Source organism: Haliaeetus albicilla, chromosome 4 (assembly GCF_947461875.1).
Source record: "Haliaeetus albicilla chromosome 4, bHalAlb1.1, whole genome shotgun sequence".
NCBI lineage: Eukaryota > Metazoa > Chordata > Aves > Accipitriformes > Accipitridae > Haliaeetus > Haliaeetus albicilla.
Genome location: NC_091486.1, coordinates 51,542,883 through 51,564,747, shown reverse-complemented (window position 1 = coordinate 51,564,747; position 21,865 = coordinate 51,542,883). Strand labels below are relative to the sequence as shown.

At 42.1% G+C, this 21,865-nt stretch overlaps 1 protein-coding gene across 3 annotated transcripts in view; it reads left to right on the top strand.

The window, feature by feature from the left end:
- Positions 1–2,333: 2,333 nt before the first annotated feature.
- Positions 2,334–21,865, top strand: part of DVL1 (dishevelled segment polarity protein 1) — a 105,411-nt gene continuing 85,879 nt past the window's right edge. For 2 of the 3 annotated variants that reach the window (XM_069782648.1, XM_069782647.1), the window contains exon 1: positions 2,335–2,894. In XM_069782648.1, the coding sequence (XP_069638749.1) occupies positions 2,725–2,894 (170 nt within the window). In that variant the 5' untranslated portion in view covers positions 2,335–2,724. Of the gene's footprint in view, positions 2,895–21,865 lie in introns of all 3 variants that reach the window. The other variant, XM_069782650.1, reaches the window with a different exon arrangement.

Below are 21,865 nucleotides of genomic sequence, written 5' to 3'. Positions count from 1 at the left end.
GGGTTATCTTCTCTCTTCTGTGCTTTATGGGGACACAGAAAGCTTTTTGTGAGTCATAGATACAGTCTTACCATGTCTGTTCCAAGGTAGTCATCTGGACAATTACACAACTCATTATATTTTCAGTTGTCAAAAGTAAAAGCAGAGCTAACAGAGCGAGAACAGAGCTCTTTGCAGATTTAGTCTTTGTGTGGATACCACCTAGGTCTCTGGGGAATTTAGGAGGTCATTAAGTATGAACTGAAGAGACCAAAGGGTTGGATGTTAATATTTTGCCTGAGTTTCATACTGCAAAAGCTACATAAAGCTCAGTATCACAGAAAATACAGCTTGTACTAGAGTTATAGTCCTGCCAGAGGAAGCCTTCTCCATTCTTGCTCCGAGATTCTTGTGTGTGGTAGAATTGATGGATTCATGGTATACTTTCTGTACCAAGAGTACTCTCAGGTGCTTGCAGAACCATAGCATGTGTCTGCGCACACATGCAGGACAGGAAGTTGAATGCATAGTTTTACAGAAATCTTTGGTACTTTATGTCTTACTCTGTCAGAATTCCAAAATCGAAAGAGTGAGAAATGACTAACCATCAGTGGCTACTGCTCTTGGAAAGTACTCTTTGAAGTGTACTAAGTTGATCATTCCTGACTTAAAACAGTACCAAATCACTAGTTACATGATGAAGACTAAGGCCGTACCTTTACTTTGCCGATTATCTTTCTTGTTTGATGATCATACAAGCATTCAAGTTTAGCAGTGATGAGCGGTAGAGTGTCAGGAGATCAGCAAATCAGTGGAGTTGGAGAACACCGGTGAATGTGACTTTGTAATGGCTTCACTATACCAGAAATGACAGCAGATAGTCGTTGATGTTTTGGTTTCTCAATATTGTTAAATCTTGTGGAGTTGTGGATGAACTGTGCCATTGGTAGAGAGGTACCTAGATCTGGCTCTGTGTAGGAGAATTTGGCTCTGGAAGAGGTATCGCAGCGTTCTTGTAGTAGTGTGCTGGTAGGATCTGGGGACTGGTGATGGTTAGACTTTCAGAAAATTGAAAATAATAAACAGCAATAATGTTAACAGACCTTTTGGCAGCCGCTAATGCAGTTGGCTCCTCTGTTTCATGCTGCTAGAAAAATCATTCCAGTGCCACAAGTAATTTAGTCACTGGGCTGTGATTTACCCCTTCACAGAAAGCAGCTGAATATTCTGAGAATTGAATGTCCTATTTCTTTGAAAGGGAAGAAGAGAGAACGTCATTAGCTTGGGATTTTACTGAAGAAGTATTTTTTAATGAACAAAAGATTCCTTGAGACCTGAGCACACTGTTCTGAAATCTTCATTTTCTGGCTGTTGTTTTGGGGGATTTCTAGAAAGAAAGATGAACTCTTCCCAAATACATCACCTGCAAAACACGGCGCTCCAAAGATTTTTCTCGGGGCTGTGTGCTCCAAAACTTACCTATCTCACCTGGCAGCATTGAACAGTGACTCTTGCTGTTCTGTGAAATTCAAGAGATGATAGGCCTAAAGCTTGCTCTGTGCCAAGCACCTCAATGGGCTCTGTGCCCAACAGGCTTCCACTGAAGCAGCTATTAAAAGCAATTTCTTCTGAGCCACAAATGTGTCTCTGCTCTCCTATTAGCATAAGCTGTGGAGAAGCCACCTGCACTGTGGAAAATTTCATGATCTGCAGAGAATCCATGAGCTTGTTGCTTAAAGAGAACCCATCTCAATTCTCATGAAACACAAAGGGCAGGGGGTCTGCTGCAGGAGGGCAGTCCAAATTTTTGAGATACCTGAAATACAGTAGCCTGCCTGCCATTACAGAGCTGTGAGTAATGCAGTTCTCTGCCCTGCCCATCTCTCATACAAATAAATTGGGGAGAATGTATCTTGTAAAGACTGCTGAGTTAGAATAGAAGGCTTTACTAACCCAGTACACCTATAGTAACGTACCTCCCTTTTCCTCCTATCATGTGAATAAGGCTACAATGCCTAGAGGTTCGCACCTGGGAAGCGTTTACTAATTCCTAGAAGGAGGAAAATAAGGAGAGAGCTGCGAGGGGACTAACAGCGTTGTTCCTATCACCCTTTGGGAGCCTTTGCTCTTCGGCCAAAGACTGCGATGCTTACGCAAAGAGAACGCCTTGCTGGGATAAAATCCCTGCCAGCCCCCCCCCAAATACCCACAGAAGTACCACCTTCGCCCGGGACGGAGGCAGGGTCCGCGGGTGGGTAAGGACGGGCTCCGTCCCGCTCCCCGCCGCCGCGACCGGCCTGTGCTGCCGCCGGGCCGGCAGAGGGAGCGCTGCGGGCCCCGTGGGCAGAGCGGCGGCAGGAGGAGGAGGAGGAGGAAGGGCGGTTGTCCCGGCCGCCCCGCGTCCCCGCTGCCCTTCCCCGCCTCCAGCCCCCGCCCGCCGGTTGAGGGGACGGGACCGCGGCGGTCCGTTGCCGAGTTCGGCGGCGGCGGCGGCAGGGGGGGAGGAGAGGCGGCCGGAGGATGCAGGCGGGGCGGGCGGCGGCGGGCTGCCGTTCCCGGGTCGGGCAGCTAGAGAGCAGTGCAGGGAGCGAAATCCCGGCCGAGGAGCCCCTGCGCGGCGGCGGCGGCGGCCGGGCGCTGGGAGCTCCCTTCCTGTCGGGGGCGGCTCTGGGCCGGAGGCCGTGAGAGGAGCCGAGCGGTGGCGGAGGCCCGGGCCGGCTCCCCCTCCGCTCTCCCTCCTCTCCCATGGCGGAGACTAAAATCATCTACCACATAGACGAAGAGGAGACCCCTTATTTAGTGAAGCTGCCCGTCCCGCCGGAAAAAGTCACTCTGGCCGATTTCAAAAATGTCCTCAGCAACCGGCCCGTGCACAGCTACAAGTTCTTCTTCAAGTCCATGGACCAGGATTTCGGGTGAGCGGCTCCGGGCCGGCGGGGGCCGCCTGCCGGAGCGGGGGCCGGGTGGTTGTGGCGGGGGGGGGGGGAAGGCAGCGGGCGGCGGTCCCTGCCCCTCCTTCTCCTCCCCTCGCCCCTTCCCGCTGACAGCCGAGGGGAGGTCTTTAAGCTTCCCTCGGCCCCGAGCGGCAGACACCTGCTTCGCTGGCGGCGGCGGGAGCCCGGTTGCGGCCCCCCCGCCTCTCTACGGGCCGGGCCGGGGCTTTCGGCTCCGCGGCCCGGGCCCGCCACCGGGTGCGGGCCCTGCCCGCCGAGCACTGCGGTGCCCGCTCGGCTCTAGGCCCCGGCGGCGAGCCGCCGGTACCCGAGGGAAGGAAGAAGCCGCCAGTGCCGCCTCCACCGCCGCTAACATGGCGGCCCGGCCCGGCGAGCGAGCGGCGGGTGCGGGGGTCGGTGTTGCTGCTTGTCGTCGTCGCCCTCACCCCGCGGTCGGTCGGCGGGACCCCTGAGAGCCCCGGCCGGATCAAACCCCCTTCCCCTGAGGCGAGGAGGCCTCTCGGCTTGTGTTTCAGTAATTTCACCCCCCCCTCCAGCCCCTCCTTCCTCCTCCGGGGCGCTGGGCGATGACCGGGGCGGGCCGGGCTCCCTCAGCCGCTCCCCGCCCGTTCGTTCCCGGCCGGGCCGGAGCCTTGACGCCGGTCGGGGCGGGGGTGACTGGCAGCTGTCACCGTGTCGGGGCTTGTGGCAGGAGCGGGGGTTTCTGAAGAGCCGAGCAGGGTCAGGCTGACATAATGTTGAAAGGTGAAGCCCGGTGCAAGCGTAGGAATAGAAAAAGCTGCTCTGTAAAATGGGGTTGCTCTTCTGGGTGGGTGTCGGTGGGCGAAAAAGGCCGCTTCTTGGAAGGGTGTGCTCCCGCCTCGCCGGTGGTAACGCGTTCTGCGGACCAGGAGGCAAGGGCCAGGCTTTCAGACGACCTTTGTGATCGCGTAGGCCAGATTTCTGACTGGAGCTGGGGGGATATTTGACGTCGTTCCAGTCTCCGCGCACAAATGTGGGTTGCGTGCCACCGGGCTTATTTACAGCCGTAATAAAATAAACCAATAAAATTCCGTTTGACTGTTTGCCAGACGGTAACTTTCAAAATGTGTTAGTCCTTTTGTAGCAAACGACTTCTCTTTGTACTCACATCTGTCACTGGCAGGGCAATTTTACGTATTTAAATGCCTTGCCAGTAAAAAAGAGAGCAGGTTTGTGGAAAACTAATATGGACCTGACTCTAAAATAACACCGTGGTTGAGGTGCGAATTTTATGTTTGGTGAGATATATCATCCCAAGCATCCTTTTGCGTATTGTGTAGCCTCTCTCTTATCCGTGAGACCTGAAGCCTTTAAAGTTAATTGTGTTTTTATCCATGGTGGAATGTGGATATTGTTTGTTGACATGTGTTTCTTATGTGGTGAGTTGTTACTATTGGCATGTTACTGTAGGAGCGTTCATGTATTGACTTCTTGTCTTTCTGGATTCTGAAAACATTTTTCTGGGAAACAACTGTACAGACTGTTTGTTTTCAAAAGAAGGTCTTTGAAATTGTCTGTTCATAAATTTTTCTCCTTCACCCTCAAGTGACAGGGACAGGTACCCTGCAGTTGTCGTATATATTCAAGCTCTAAGTTTTTGTGGTGCAACCTCAATAAAGGATGTTGGGTTTGTTGAGACAGCATATGCATTCATTCCCACTGCTACGGAAGTTTAGTCCTAGAAAACATAAACTGTCCCGAGGCACGTTGAACGTATTAGGAAGATCTCTTAACGTGTTTGGGCTCTTCTTGATCTTTGACCAGGTAACAGAGTTAGTAACGTAAACCCTACAGTGGATTCTCTTACTAGTCTCGAAACTGGGGTGAAAAATGTCTGTTATTCTTGCATTGTCTTGGAAATGGAGATGATGGGCTGCAAGTGAGTGATGAGGGTAAATTCTGTCTCTCTCAGTTAAACAGTAGCCTCAAATATAACTATTGAACGCGTGGGGGTGGCAATCCGTTGTCTTGAGACAGCTAGAAGTAACTCTGTAGGTAGTGACTCTTGCAGACCAATAAGCTGTCAGTAAGATTTTTGTTTGCTTTTGTTTTGTTTGTCAACCAGATTTTTGTTCCTCTCTGAATCCTAAATACTTATGAAAAATAGGGAATTAGAAGAAAACTTACATGAATCTTCGCTGTCTTAGCAAGTGTTAATAGTAAATATGTGCTTTTTTTCATCATCTTGTCTTCAAACTGACTTTTTAAAATTGTTGTCGCGAATAGGTAATTATAGATGCGGTTGCCACTAACCGTAACTAAACTGTGTATCTAATTTCTACCTTATGTGCCTGAAAATGTCCTCCAAAGAAATTCTTTTCAGTGTGTTCTGTAAGTGGTACTTAGGCTTAAACTACAGTAACATTTTGGTTTTAAATGTAGTGTTCTACAGTTCTAGCCTTCTGTTCTTCACATTGCTGCTCAATGGCTGTGTGGAGCTATGATTTGGCATGGTGGCTGCCGCTTGGCAGGGTGGTTTGTAAATCCCAATGTGGAGTGAAAAGTACTTCTTGTGTTAGGAAAGCAAATGTTTTCCTGGAGAAGTGGAGCCTCCTTGAGAAGCCAGTGATCGGGAACTGACTTCGCAATACTGCACATGTTGTTGTAATTAAGGCACAGCCTTTCCTGGATCCTGAAATAATGTAATAAATAATTGTGTTCAGAAACAGTGGATGTGTTGAATTGGTTCCAACTCTGAAAGATAGTGTTGCTAAGGATTGGAATGGAGTTGGGTTGGAGACGTGGAGTCATATCAAGCTGTGTTATGAAATTAAGCACTTAATGTGTTTTGTGTACCTGTGCTGAGTTACCAGCCTGCTTTCAGCTTTCCTTCTGGGAAAGTGCGGAAGAAAGGTGTAGGCATAGCATATTTCCTTCTGAACTTGGGCTACAGTTTAATTTACTACTCTGCCTTTCAGTGTTAATGTTACACTATCAGTAAAGCTGTGGAAAATAGATACAATGTGGAAGCTTCATCTTGATTTTCCTGCCAGCCTCACTTTGACATAAAAACATTTTTCCCACCCATTTAATTCTCAAGGGTGACTTCTGCACTAACTCTTGATGGGATGGACTTGTCTTTATTCTGAAAGCCCGGTCTTTCCAAGTAACTCCATCTGTAGATAATGATGTTGTTTTTAAGATGCAGGATGTCTAACTATGTTTTGACTTTAAGACTCAACCCTTGGAAATGCTTTGTAGCTTCTATTTTTATTCTAGTCGGTAGGAAATTAAGCAGGGACATTACAGGATCAGACTCGTTAATGTGATAGTATCCACCAGCAATGAAATTTAGAGAAGGTGAAATCTGTGATACGTGTTTTATAGACAAGGAGCTGTGTCATCAGCTTGCTTAGTCGCTTACAGCAACTGATTCTTTCCTGTCAGGGGAAGAGCTCAGAGATCACTTCCAATCACTGAAATTGTTGATTCTAAGGTTACAGCCACACACATCCTTGCAATAGTGTATAATGCATTTTTGTTGATTCTTTGATAATTGAAAAATGACAGAAAACGAATACATCTGAAAATAAAGCTATAGTTTGTGATGCCTGGGCTCTCGTGACTGAAACTCTGACAGCTGCATAAACTGTGTCAGATCCAAATGATTCATAATGAATCTGTGTGACAGATCTTATAAGAGGAATTCCTACCTGTCTGTTCTTAAATATTTGGTATTTCCAGAGCTTTACTTGTGAAACACTATCACTAACTTCCAAAAATACAAAATTATAAATATTTATGATCGAGGCATTCTCATAAGCTACGTGTTTTAATTTTGCTGTACGATAACCTACTTTGAGACTCCATGCTACCGTTTCATCTCTGGTCAGTATAGGATGCTATGCTGTGACATGATTACAGCAGGAGAGATCCAGAGGAAGAACTGTACCAGCTTAAATACATGGTCTGTACAAAAGCTCATACTGATAAATATACTCTCTCCTGCATTGTTCTGGCTTCCTTTGCTCTGTTCAGCCAACATGTCACTGGGGTAGGAACTGGTGATGGTGTCTTCCAGTACTGCAGGATAGGAAGAGCAAGCAAATAGACTCTGCAATCTTTATCTGTTGAATGCTGGAGTATGTCTGTTCTGCCATCCTTCTGGGTGAGGTTCAAGTCCTCATTCTTTCCATTGTGTGAACTAATACTCTTTTGATTATACTTCTTTAGGGAGTACTTTGAGGAGTGGCTTTTTAGGCATTCCTTTGGTATCAGCAAAAGAACTTCCTTTTAAATTACACTTTTAGGTGCAGCTGTTTCTTGTGCAGAAATTGATTTTCTTGGTAACTTGGTGTGTTGAAAACTAGCAAGCAATTGTGATTTAAAGCAGTAGGAATCCGGTTTGGGATTGGGATTATGAGCTGAACGGGGCAATTTTTGATAGAAGAGGGACATGAGAAGCACTGTTTTGTGTCTTTTCTCATGGAGGCAGCGTACCATCTCTGTTTTCACCCTTGCCTTTAGAGGAGTCCTAACTGAGAAACAGGAGTCCTAATTGACAAATGTCTAGCTGTGGAGATGCAGAATAATTTCATAAATGTGAAAGCTTTTAGAGACAAGATATTAAAAAAACACTCTCAAAATATTTTTTATGGGGATAAATGAAAGTAGGTGTTGCCTATTTTTCAATGAGGTTTAGACGATTCATGCTTAAAGTGCCGTTTGGACACTGGACATATATAATTTGGAAAACAGAAAGTTGATTTGTGTGTTATATTTGCAGAATTCCATGCTCATTGAATGTAACTGTGAAAGCTGTTGTAAAAATCCAGCAAGCAAAGCAACATTAGACAAAAACATGGAAGCCTTATTTCTGCCTGTTCTCTCTCAATCAGATGCCATGGAGTTCTAGACTCTGAGCTAGCTGAACTCAAGAGAAAGTTTTTGGACTGAGTTCTGTGCTTGGAAGACTGTTTCCATGTTTATTCAGGGATAAGACAGCATACTAGACAAAAGTGCCTTGCAGGTAGGATTCTGCCTTTTAGGTGGGCTCTGCTGTGCTATGTAGTAGTAAGACCATAGTTTTGGGTTGGTGTTTTTGGGTTTTTTTTGGTAGTTATTGCAACAAAGATTTTAATGAGGTATTTTTGCTGGTGTTTTTAAGGAGATCCTCTCAAGACTAAAGAGCAACATGAAAGGATGCCTACCTCCATACTTGTTTGAAAACTGAGCAAGCAGGTGACAGAGGCTGATATAGGTCAGTTACAGGTATGAGTTTGTCTTTTTTGAAACAGAATAAAATGAATGCAAATGATACATATTTGCATTAGAAAATACGGAGCTGGTAGACTAATGTGCAGAGGGGGCATGTGCTAAAAATAACAGTTTAGGAAAACGATCTTTGCAGCTCTGGGACAAGGATTGATACCCACAGAGTGAATCTGTATGGGTCAGAACTAGGCAGGGGGATGTTGAGGCAACTACTATGATCAAAGCTCTGGCAAGAATTTTAGCTGCGTAAGTGGAAAGTTTCAGAAATACTACACAGACTGCAAGACCTAAATGTAGGTTGGACGTGAGGGTCTAGAGAGCAGTCAGAGAATTCAAGATGATGTCCAGGTTACTGATCTGAATGATGGGCAGGTAGATGAGCAGATAAGAAGAGGTGTGCCGTATAACTTTGGGCCTTGAAATACATGCAAGATTATCTTTACAAAGAAACCATGTAGAATCTCCCTCTGTGTGCTTGTTTTCCCACGTGCCTCTTCGTCTCCTTCCTCTTTAGTCTCTTTTACCCTCAACGTTATTGAGGGAACAGGATGTTTTTAGGAGGGGCGAATGAGTAAGAAGTAGTTCCATGAGGGTACAACTAACGAAAGCAGGCTTCCTGAAGGTTTGTGTCCTTTCAGTGTTAACCCTCTGTATTTTCTCTGTTATCTCGGGCTGCTTCATCAGTTAGTAGATATTCAAAGATCTGAGATACAGTTAGACTGAGAAAAAGACAGCAGTTTACTTGGACACAAGATTAAAAAAGGGTTAGGGCTTCAACTGGTAATGCAGTCACATAATTTACTATATAGATCTTTGCAAATGCCTATGGCATGTTTACTGAAAATGTCTTTTGGATAGCAAGTGTGGTTGAACAGATGGAGCAACAAATGGGTTTCTTTTAAAGATTATTTATTTATTTATTTATTTATTTTTTAATCCTGTACCCTTTTTGGCCAGGTTTGTGTGTCTGTAGGCTAGAAAGGGATGATTGTGTAATAGTCAAAGCTGTCTTCAGGTCACGCTGGGACAGCTGTTCCCTGTGATGTAAACAAGCATGGCTGACCAAGAAAATGAATGCAAGGCATGTTAGAGCCCATGGCTAAGATTCATGACCCTTCTCTTCTGCTGCTGCTGGCTTTGCTTTGGGAGGCTATAGCAGGGTATGTGGCAGCACTGAAGCTCTGTTTGGGACTGATCCAAAGCTTGGTGAAGTCACTAAGAGTCTTTCTGTGAAATGCACTGAATTTTGAGCCAGTTTCTAGCTGAACTGTTCTGTCACGTGAACGATACTGGTTTGAATGTGTAACTTGCAGTGAGTGCAGTGGGAAGAAAATGCTCTTTAATGAAGGCTTTCCTCAAAAAATCCACAGATGGTTAAGTAGATTAAGTTGAGAAGATGCTTGGATTTTTATTAGTTCTTTGAGACAGCTAATAAAACTGAGTATGGTGACTCTGACTTTACAGTTCAGTGGGTTGGTCATGGTTCTTCCTAGCTTTCATTCCACTCAGCATGGTCTGCTGCACACTTAAATGCTGTAAACATTGCAGAAGTCTTGGTCTGCTGTTGGTGGAGGAGCTCAAAAGTGAAGGCCAAGTTTCAGCTTGATTCAATCAAATAAATCTGGAATAATATTCTGAAAATAGGGATTACTAAGAGCAGGTCCTAGGCCTGAGTATCTGGATCAACAGCAACCACACAGAGGCCTTCAGGGGGAAGGAGAATTCTTAAGACTGGGAGAGTTCATTAATACCTGCAGAAGGTGGAAGTAATGTTACCTAGTGGAAGAAAACGGATAGTTGCATAGTTAAAGCACTGAACTAAGACTTCAGAAGTTGAAAAAAATCGTATTCAGCCACAGATTTAGGCTTGGACTCAGCAAAGTACTTGAAAACATTGAAGTGTAGTGCTGAATTGAGGCCTGTGTTAGCTATTTGCCTAATGAGAATAGCCTTTATTTCTCTTAGCTTTTTCTCATTTTCTCTGCTGAAAGTTATAAACTTTCTGGAGACTGTGCATCTTGCTACTAATGTTTGTACAGGATCTAGCACTGTGGTGCTTTTCTGTTTGCTGACATCAGAAAGCACTATTGTAGTACAAATAATAAAAATATGTCTAAGAACACCAGCCTATTAGACCTCAAAGCTCATACTTTTTAACCACACTAGGTTAGCTTACACATATTTTGCCAAGCTGATTCTGATAGCTGTCTACAGTACAAGTCACTGCTTATTTTAACATCCCAACTGTAATGTAATCTAAATATTTAAAACAACCACTTTTTCTGCTGGAACCTGAGGACTGCTCCACTCTGAGGGTGGAGTATGTTATATTTATTAAAAGCTAATGCTATGAAAACATGCTAAAGGGATACATCAGGTTTGGTCTGCTTCCTGTGGCTAGTGATCTGCAGTGGGACAAGTTAGAAAAACAAGTTTACTACTGTTCATTTAATGAACACCTCCACATAGTGTATGCACAGTTTTGTTTTTCTTTTTTTCCAGTGCTCAGGTAGACTTGTTTTGGCCTAAGAATACACACTCAGACTGTACAGCTCTTGGAAACATTAGCCATCTCTATAGGATTCAAGTTCAGCAACTTATCTATGGGCTTGCTGTATCTCTAATTAAAATTTGCCTGTGAAGTATGTTGAATTAAATGGATTTAGTTAATGATTTTTGAAAGATTATCACCATTCTAGCCTGACACAGGAGGGTGAACAGGCAACCAGGAAGAGATCGAGATGCACCAGGAGGAGATCCACATTGAGCGCTTTGAAACCAACCATAAATAGCTATGGAATAGATTAAAATGTTGAATTAAGGAATTAATTTACATACAGTATTAAAGCCTGTAAAGATTTCCATGGTATATTTGAGATTAGTACAGCAGGGTCCCTTCACTTGGTTCTGCTTACCTTCAAGCACGAGTCTGGCATTTTTTAAAGTAGCCTTGTTCATGCTTGCATTTCAGATTCCACTTCAAATGCAGCCTGATAGGTGTTACCGTGAGTATGTGCAACCTGGTCAATTATCATGCTGATTAGTACTCTCAGAGAATCGTACAGGAGCACCAACCATTTATTTCAACTGTTGTGCCACACTGTTAGATGGAAAGGTTGACAAGGTGGTGTTTATGACACACAGATAGTGATTTTTCCTGTAAATGGCGTCACTGCTAGAATTCTCTCCTTGTTCTTCTGGTCTTTATCTGCTTTAGGAATCATGACATGTTTCAATTTGGATGTCTTGATAATTAAAGTTACTTCCTTTCTCTCTTTCTTTCCACAAGAGTTGGGGTTCCTGTATATTTAGCTGATTAGATATGTTGTTGTTGTGCTTGATATAATCAACAGTAGATTTTCTGCCTTCATCTCTGTGTGAAATTCTTTTAAATGGTGATTTTTTATTTCCTGCCCTTAAGTCCAGGCTAATTCTTACTCTCTTTTCTGTGCTACTGTCATTCTTTCCTTGTAAACAGATATGGAGAAAGGGTATCCATCAATGCCTTTATGCAGCTGATATTTGCCTTGAGAATATGCTAGGCCTCAAGTAACTTGCAGTATATTGTAGTCTCCCCATTGCAATCTTGAATGCCTTGTGATTGGTAGGGATCTGATTTGGTATTAGAATTTCTTTGCAAGGGCCCAGTTTATTAATGTTTCTGTGGATTGAATAGCTAGTCCACTGTCTTCATTGCTACTTGGTCCAATTTTAACATCTCCAGGGTAAAAGTGTAGGATGATTACTTGTAATTACAGCAGTGAGCTGTGTTTAGAGCCTCTTTGAAATAGGGAAGGTTGAAGTTTCTGTTCCACCTCCTTTTGTGTTAAATAACTTAGGGGTATCAGCTGGAGTTTGCGAAGTGGCAAGCCTTTTTTATTTTAAATTTACTTAAAACTTCTACAACACAGAGGCAGATTTTTTTTTTTCCTGTGTTTCTGGTAAGCTAAAAAGGAGCTGTGGAGATGCAGAATCCAAGCGTTATCCTTGAAACTTTCAGCAGTGTTGGAGTCCAGTCCTATATAAAGTCAGTTGAGATCAAGTATCTTAAAGCCATTAAACCATGATCCCCTTTCTTAGCAGATATGTACCTTTCTTAATGTGCCTCACATTATGGGAGGGAAAATTCAATAGAATCAGCTGATTGTTCCAATTATTGATGCTGACTCAATACAACCCTTTACAGATGTATTATTGTAGTTTATTCTGTCTAGCTTTTTTGTTCCTTAAAGTGCTGAGATTTCTGGATTTTATTTGGAAAGAAATTAAGAGAGAGGAAGCAAAGTGAACAAGTATTAAACTTACTGAATAAAGGCAGTATCTAGAACTAGAGTTTTATTCCTGTTTTCAGTCTATGTGGGAAAAGGAGGATGGCTTGGTATTTCTGTGTGACTTGACCATCTATTTTGCGAGTACTGGAGGTAAAGTCAGCCTTTGTCCTTTCTGTGTCCACTAGATAATCCTGAGGTCAGTGATTAAGTTCTGAGTGTATCTTTTGCTGTGACATCTACACTAACTGAAGCAGTGTGGAACACTACATGCTGCAACACCCGAAGAGAACTTGAGAAGAAGGCTCAAAAAAGTGGCAGTGTCCTTTCAGTGACTGGCTGCTACAGATAGACTTAATTTATCCTTTGTTCCTTGAGATCTAGCTTTGCCCTTGTACTGACAGGACTTGGCCTGTTGTATAAGGAGCAAGCTGTGCTGTTGCCAATCCTTTGTTTGAATGTTTTGGATAGCTTGACTGTACTGAATAATGGAGATGAGGTGAATGGCCTCCGATAAAAATGGACACGGCACTGAATTGAGACAGATTAACGTTACTTGGTCCTATAGTTATTTTTTTAAAAAGCTTGCTTGTGGCTCATGGTTACTCTCAATTTACCCCGTTGTTTGCATTCTTTTTGCATAAGGATTTCCCTGTAGTTTGCTAAAGCAAACGTCTGTAAACTGCTCCATGGTAATGAGCAGAAATCTTTTCTGATGCAGTTTAATGGCTAGTTAGTTACAATATCCAGGATGGCATCTTTTCTTCGGCTATGTGATTTATAAAGAAAACAGGCGCCTCATCTTTTGCTAAATGTCTACTTTATATGCTCTAATTGTGTTATTACATGGTGGTAATTAAGATAGTCCTGCAAGGGATGCTTGTGTGATCTGCAAATGCATCCTCTTCTCTGGTAGTCTTGAGTAAATGTCAGAGTACTGTGGCCTTCAGCAGCCAGCATTTTGAAATCCCTCTACATGTAGCTAATGAGAAAAACACATGTAAACTCAGTTGAAGTGCAGCTATTTGTTAAGAATTTTGCAAGATGTAGTATATGCAACCCCAGTTCCAAAGAACTGACTGTTTTCAGACAAGATACACTGAGTAGGTGGATTGGGAAAATTAAAAGGGTGAGTAAAGCATTCCTGACAATCTCCAATATCAGTTTTACTGTTTGTTTAATCTGTGCCTGCTTTTATTCACTTGATTGGGGTGCTGAATCTGGACAGATGATTAAACTCATCTGTTTTTCTTGTTCCAGCAAAATGTGTTGTTTTTTCATAGTCATTTAGGGTAGGTCTAACTCCACTTCCAATGAAGTTAGAGGAAATCCATTCCTGAAAATTTCACCGTTAGTGTTCAGAAATACAGTCTTGCCTCGCTTGTCCAAGAGTTCCAAGACAGGGGGGTTTTTTGCCTTATTTTTCTTCTGTTCCGAGGTTTAGCAGTAAATGCAGGCAATGTTGCTTTTAAATTGGTCTGCATTGTTAGTTTAGCTCACAAAGCTAGTATTGCAGTTGGAAGCCTAATAATAATTGAATCAAAATGTCTATTTAAGAGCATGTTGCTGGCAATAAAATATATGAAAGTTGTAAAAATGTCCTTTCTCAATAGAACAACACTCAGTCTGTCTTAGTCTTCAGTTCTCTAAGCATATACCTGTATTTTCCAAAGTAGTCTTGTCGAGACTGACATGAAGTGGTACCAGGTAAGCACTCTCTGGAATTGCTGTGATATGGTCCTTTCCCTGATAAAATGGACCCTGTGAAAAAGCAGAACTGAGAAAGAATGAGCCCTGTGTTAGCATGATTATAGGTGTAAGCCTTTACTTCTGCATACCACAATGATATGATACAGAGGCTTACCTTAGGTTAGCTTCAAACATGCTGAAATCTTCTACATGGTACAGAACTATGTTAGATGTAGTCTATCAATAGCCAGTTAAAGTATTTTGGAAGATACTGATCTTAGTTGGCCTAAAAATCAATGTGTTAAAAAAGGCAAATTCATAAGAGAGATTCTCAAGGAAGCAGCATCTGTTGATAGTAACATCTGATTATTTTTTTTTCCCCCCTCTGAGTTCATGGCAGCTCCCACTGTTTTCTGACCCTCTTTTACTTTGAGAGTATACAAAAAAGAAAATTCCTCTCCTTACACACCCTGCAAAAATTGGCAGATAGATGATCCTCTTCTGGAGGAAAAAATAAAGAGGTCATGTCTGCTCTCCAGAAAACCTGCAAATCCAGCTATCTCCTGAGAAGATCCTTTTAGATATTAAATTTTGCTTGTTTTCCCAAACATGATAATAACCTTGAGGTGAAAGATGCATCCGTTTGTAGATGGGTAACTGTCTTTTCTAGCAGAAATACGGTGTCTTACGAAAATGCATAAGCCATTTTTCAGTCATTCTTGTTCTTACAGGGAAGAAAAGGATATCTGTAACCATCCTTAGTTTTTGCAGGATGTTTTGGTCTGGAAGTCTGAGTAATTGTCTCTGTGGCCAAGTAGGGGATGGGAGTAGGGGCAGTTCCTGAGGCTGTGGTATCCAAGCATCAGTTCATACAGCACATGGAAACTGGTGACACACAGAGCTTTTAAACCCTAATTTAGTCAACTGCTTGAATGCTTATTATTTAACTTAAATCTCAGAAGTAAATCCATTCATATGTAGTAATGTGCTTACACAGGTGTTCTTTACTGTTTGTCTTGCTCATAGTTCCCAACAGGGGCCTGATTCAAACCCCTTAATGGTACTTAGAAATAGTTAATAGTTAATTCTGACGGGCTTTGGGACAGACTCTTCTGACCAATATATTTGTCCAGGTTTTGTTGGATACCAAAAGCTGTTTGGATGGAATTGCTTCCATAGGTTCCCTTTTGTGGGGTTGCAAGTACTCCTGAAAACAGTTTGAGATGCTCCAAGCTCTAAGACCCTAGAGCTTGGGTATAAATATGTATAGTATATAAATGACCCTAGATTTGGAAGCTTTTCTTTGCAAGAAGAAAATGCCTGGTGAGAGAGGATGGAATGCTGAGAGAATGTATGTGTTTAAAGGAGGAATGGTTGGTCATGGCTGGTTCAACGCAGCTGGCTCTTTAGAGCTAAGTTTTAGAATCAATGAAGATCAGTGAGCTGGGTCCTGAAAACACTGCTTCAGAAGTACAGTCTTCGTGTTGCGCTGTCTTAAGGAAAAAATAGGTCTGTGCTTCAGCCAGCTTTCTCCTGTCAGCTCCACTAATGTGGATGGGTGAGTTTTTCCACAATGAATATCACTGTTGAGGTAGTGAGCAGTGGGGATATGCTATGAGCATACAGTTCTCTGGATCTTCTGTTAGCCTTCAGCTCTGTTTCAGCATCAGAGCTAAGAGAAGATTTTAAGTGTACATCATATATGCAGGAAAAGCTTTGCTGTATAGGCTCCGCTTTTTCCATCTGATTACTGCGTGCCTTTTAGCAAAGGACATTTAGATTAGCCTCCCACTAGAATGCAATTTTCTAAAGTAATTAAGCACCAACTCATGGTTTAATGAGCATGTTGGGGAAGGGGGAGGATGTCAGTGGCAATCTTGCTAATGCTGTTTTGGGGTCCCAGTTCTCTGAGAAGACTACTGGAGACTTGTCCTCCAATTTTTGCTGTAGAGTTTAATCAGCTGAGACAAGCTGCTGAGCAAATACAGAGGAATTTACAGTGCTTGAGGAAGGAACGACCTAAATAGTTGCCCTGTGATTCTGTTGTGGCTTATTTCCATGTGACATGTAAGTAACTGAGGGAATAATGATAATTTCTGGTTATTTCAGTGGCCTTGGTAAGGTAAAGTATGAAAATAATTTGGGAGGATATTCAAAGCATACAAAACATTGTCTTTTCCATTCAGTTATCGAAGTGAAACACTTGAAGATAGTAAGAGAACCCCTTCACCTTACGCCATTGATTTGCTAGGGATCATTTGGCTGTTGGGTTTAATTTTACCTGTTTCATCGTTTCTGAAGAAGATAACATCTCCTTTTTGAAAAGTACTCTGGCTCTTTTTTTTATTAAGCAGGTGGAGTGAGGATCTACATTCTTGGCTTTGTTTGGCAATAATATAATGGGTGAAGACCATGCATGCCTGAATCAGTATGAGAATTTCTGATTTGGATGGGGGGTGTGCATGTGTCTGCTACAGGCAGAGGGTGACTGTGATGCTGAAGGTCAATCAGCAAGTTACCAGTTGGAATGTGACTGATGGCTGACTTGACAGGGCTGTGATATGGAAGGTAGGTACTGAGGCCCCTCAAGTCTTGTAAGGATGGCATTTTCACAGCAACTTGCAGTCTCAGTTGTAATGACTAAGGTATGGAGTCCATCCAGTGCTCTGGAAAGCTGCTAAGTTTGCATAATTCTATTGTTAAGATATCTCTGATTTTGGAAGAAGTGTCTATAGAGGTCATTCAACAATTTGTGAGGAGCAGCCCTAAAAGGGAGCCTCCAGATTTTGATTTATTTATTTTTAACATGCCTTTGCATTTCTGAGTTCTGAGGTGTAGAAGTAGATGCATTTGGAAAATCCTTAGTAAGTGTGCAAATACTGTTTGTTAATAGCTGTCTTACTATGGGGAACTGGGACAAGAGCTTGTGTTTTAACAACTGTTAGGCTGTTAAAACCAAGCATTCATCATATAAAGTTTAAGAGGAACAGATAGATTAGAAAATTGTCTCAAAATAAGAGTTTTGTTAGTGAAATCCTATCTGAAACCTGTGATATTTAAATGACTTTTCTCTGCCTTCCCTTTGGAATGGGAAGAGAAGAATGACTATGCGGGTTGAGGCACTGGTTTGGGATTTGAGGCGAGTTCAATTTTCCCTCTTCCAGCTACTCTGTATTTGATCTTGAGTAAGTGATCTAATCCCTGATATTACAACCAGTTAAACTTCTGCCTAGCTTCATTTTACGTACATGAGTTGTGCCTTTGGAGAAGACTGTAAACGTGTTAAAATTACATGCCTAGGAAACTTGGAAATAGCAGCTTTTATTTTGGGGGTTCAGTTCTGATTTGTAAAAACTTCTAAATCAGAGTAAAGCTCTAGCTTGCTGCAGACTAGCATAAACGCTGAGAGTTTGCACTTGCAGAAGTATACCAGTGCAAATGCATGGTATCCTATCAGATTTCTCTTTCCTTTTGTTTTGCTGAGTCGCAGAGAGGCTCTTTCTCCCCTCCCTGCCCATTGCTTTTTTGGCAGTCATTGTAGTAGAAGTTCTTTGCAATGACCAGCTTCAGTGATTGTTCCATTTGTACTCGTGTAATATTTTCCATTGAATTTACTATTGTGGTTGAATTCTTAAAATTATATAAATAAATAAAAATAATTTGCCAATGCAGACAGAATGGAACTACTAAAAGAGTGGGTTTGCAAGACTTTTGGGGGCTGCTTTTAAATATGTTTATTTCCAGTTGTAATTCATGACCTATTCTAGTTATAGATCCAAATTGAAAAAAGGTACAGTAAATGGAACAAAACTAATTGAGCCCAGAGACTTGCCTGGTACAGAGATGAGGAGGGAGTAAGGATGCATGACAAACTTTTTCTTTATTTGAAAAAGAATATGCAAAGAAGCATCTGACATTAATTACATTTTGCTCTTACTGAGGAAGAAAGCTGCACACTGGTAGCAAGTGATGGCAAGATATGAGTGGTACAGAAAACATGAATATTTAGGAATCTCTGGATCAACCGTGTTTCTAACTAGAGGTGCTAGTTAAGCTGTTGAATTCAAGGGAGAGGTTGGATTTCTGGTGTCATGGGGAAACGTGGGAATACTTAGTCATTAGAGATTGTTGGGCAAGTGCAATGCTTGTAGACATGCTTGACAAGTTCCTTATTTCAGTCTATGCAAAGATCCTCACTGGCTTCAATGGTACTAGAAACTAATCCTGAGGTGGTACAGAATGTGCCTTCCAAAGAGCTTTGAGTATTTGGAATAAAGGTAAACTAAATAATGGCCCTGGAGCCTGTGTGAATGTGCAACTGGAGAATTGTTAAGAGCTCTTTGGTGTTTTACTTGTTTCATGGTGACTCTTGCAACAGTGTGTCCTGGTCAACTTTGAGTGAAGTTAACCAAAGTTTTCAATGCAGAGTGAATTTATTTGTTGTTCTCAGTGCTGTTTCAGATCTCTAGCTTGTAAGAATTACCTATAGGGTAAATGGAAATCCTCTTCTTCATGTGATATTAGATAGATACATCTGAAGTAGAGCGATCAAATAGTTAACGTAAAAAAGCCTGCCTCTTCTGTCTTTCAAATTGTCCCAGCAGGGGTTGCATTTCATGGTTGACATTATCCGTGCTGTTCCAGCTCCTGCTTCTTTCATATCCTACTTTTCATCCCCCCTCCCTCCTTAGGTTTTTTAATACATATCTTATTCAATGTGATTAATAAGCAAATTTGTCATCTGCTTATTTTTGTGTTTGCTAACACTCCCCCCTCCCTCCTGTTCAGACCAAATTAACAGTAAGCCAGTGAATTGAAGATAATGCTACTGTGAATTATCCTTTGCTGCAGGGCAGCTTTGCATTTGTAGTGCCAAGCTGACTTTAGTTTGTGTGACTAAAACCAGGGAGTGCAAAAAGAACTGGGATTTTCATTCCTGACAGGAGGGGCTCATGGGTGTTGAAGGGTAGTGACTGAGCTTTAGGAGGCATCTCCTTGACAGGTTCTTTTTGTGGGGACATCTTTGGCTCATCTGTCTTGGCCTTGTGCTGTGAGTTGCTGTATGAATTGCACTTGCTCTTTACATTTGTAAAAAGGCAGCAGAGACAAATACAGCATGGTTACTCATTGTTGAGGGATCCTTTGTGAAGATGGGTGTCATGTTTTGTGAGGCATAGTGTAAGGTCCTAGTAAGAAAACAGTCCTTACTCTGAAGAACTTATATTGCAGCTAGGCAAAAAGAAACAAACGTAAGGACAGGCATCACTGGAGTTTTTTATTTTTTGAATGAGAGGATCATGATACAGTAAATAATGGGCTTAAAGTAAAACCTGTTGAAAAGAGAGAGGTTTGATCCCCACCTTTGCATATTTTGTATGCACACAAATGATTTCTCATTAGGAGGGGAAAAAGGGGGTGAATATTCCTGTTATCCTAGTGGTATAACATGAGCTTTCTTTAGAAGAATCACTTCTGGGGTGGCCAGCGCATGCTCCATGAGCACTAGCACTTACAAATGTAGCAGTCCTTCCAGTTATGTTTTTTGTATTTGGATTATGCAATGTAAACCCTTCTGCTAGAAGGATAGTAGCTGCTCTCTGGGTCCACGAAGTTCTGTGGCTCGTTCTTTCTGTAGAGGCCTTAGCAGTGTGTATATCTTACATGCACAAAGAAAGAGGAAGAGAGTAAGGTCGGTGTATCTCTCCATTAGGCTTTGTGAGTCAGGCACACTCGGAGCTGTCAAATTGTGAGCTGTGCAGGTTCAGCTGTTCTGTTATACTTTGCTTGCGTCCCTACTCCTGATAGCCACAGAGAAAGGGAAGTGTTAGGTAGAACCTCTTCCTATGCTTGGCAAATTGGCTCATATTTACTAAAAGCTTTTTCAGACTGTCGTAATTATCATGGCAACACAGATGTGATAGGTGTGAGCATGTAAATAAAGTAGCTGGAGTAAAGACTCTAGTTTTTTCATCTAGAGGGTAAACAAGTTCCATTGTGCTACTGTTTCCATTGATAACAATTGAGCGCTAGTAAAGCCGGGTGAGGACAGTCTAGAGAATCAAGACTGAAGTACAGTCTTTAGGAGCAAGGGTAGGATTAGTGTATTGTACAGGTTCTGGATAATATCTCAGTCACCCCTCTGGAATATTACAAGTTTTGCAGTCTGGCTAATTATTAATGTTCTAAACTGAAATATGTCCCCTTCTCAAACACACAAAATAACAAAATGTCAGAGAGGAGATAAATCCATTAAGGTGTAACAGATCTATCCTTTTTAAGGAAGAATCTTGCTTTTTTCTTTACATGAAATAAAAGTGAAAGTAATAGAAAATGAGTGAGAAGAAATTAAAATCACTCTCCGTGCCCAAGGTCTGGGACTGTGGCCTGGGATATAACAGATACAAGAACAAATTCATGATATAATTATCTAGCCAAGCCTGCCAAACTGACTAAAGGTTGCTTCCAGTGATTGCTTCTGGATGCAATTGGTTTTGACAACCTTGAGTCTATCACTGTCATTGCAATAAAATGCGTTGCTTCAAATTAAGCAAAATAAGACCTTTCTTCTTTTTTATAGTCCTAGATACTCTTGGGTCTTATTGTTCCTTTCTCCTTTTATCCTGAGGGCTTCTAGGAGCAGTAGCAGTGGTGATTTGTCTCTGGATTCCAAGCTGACAAGAAGCTTTGCAATATGTCAGTTAATAATTGGGGCACTGTGAACTCTCAGCAGCAGATTGAATATCATAATTAGAGCTCTATGTGTTTGATTTCTTTGGAGTAATGTCATACAAATCAGGAAATGGCTTTATACCTCTTTACAGAAATGGGACATTTTTGTGAACTTTCATGACCTCAGGGATCTGGTAAGGTTAAGTGATGGTGGCTTTTGGGGGAGACTTCTCGGTTGGACACTAATGCTGTAGATGTTGGATTATTTGAGCAGTTGGTTCCACTTCCAATGCCTGGGAGTTTAGTAGTAGACAGACCACCACCATCCTTTGCCATGTTGTTGATAGACTCAATGGACAGGCAAAGGTTGAATCTGTCTCTGAAAACATGTTTATTTGCAATGAGAGGTTCCTCCGGGGGTTGAAGGATTGAAGCCTATTGTCTGTACTTGCTTGTTGGACGAGTGGAAAGTTTCATTCTCCAGGGTTAGGAGTTTGTTTAAACTTTTTTTGAGTTGGTAGTTTTCTCCTTCTCCTTCCTGAAAAGTCTCCTCTTATTCACTCCAGTCAATACCTCTTTGCTGTTTTGTTCTCATAGTACACTGGATGTCACATTGTCCTCAACTTAGCAGTCCCCCATGCATCTAAAAAAGGATGCGTCAGACAGACATGTGTCCAGTGCTGCATGTGTTGAATAAATGTGTTTCTGATTTTCAGTACTTATTCTAAGAGTTTGCCTCAAATATTTCCTTCTTAACAATTTTATTTTGTTCTTTAAATCTTAGGCATTTGGGTATAAGTTGTAAATGCTTGTGAAATCAACTGTGCTGCTGGCAAGTAATCGAGACCTTTACTCTATTAGAGGCACAATACGAAATGTTACCAACTCTCTCTAGCTGCTCATGGAAACCTGGCTCTTAAAAATTGCATTAGCTCTTAAAAACTTATTTTAAGTATTCATAGAACTACCTTGACTTTTCCTTGCCAAGACTGCTGATTTCTCACATTCATATATTCTTGTTCTTTAAAATATTTTCTTTTTACTTACAGCAGCCAGGTAAAATAAATAAAA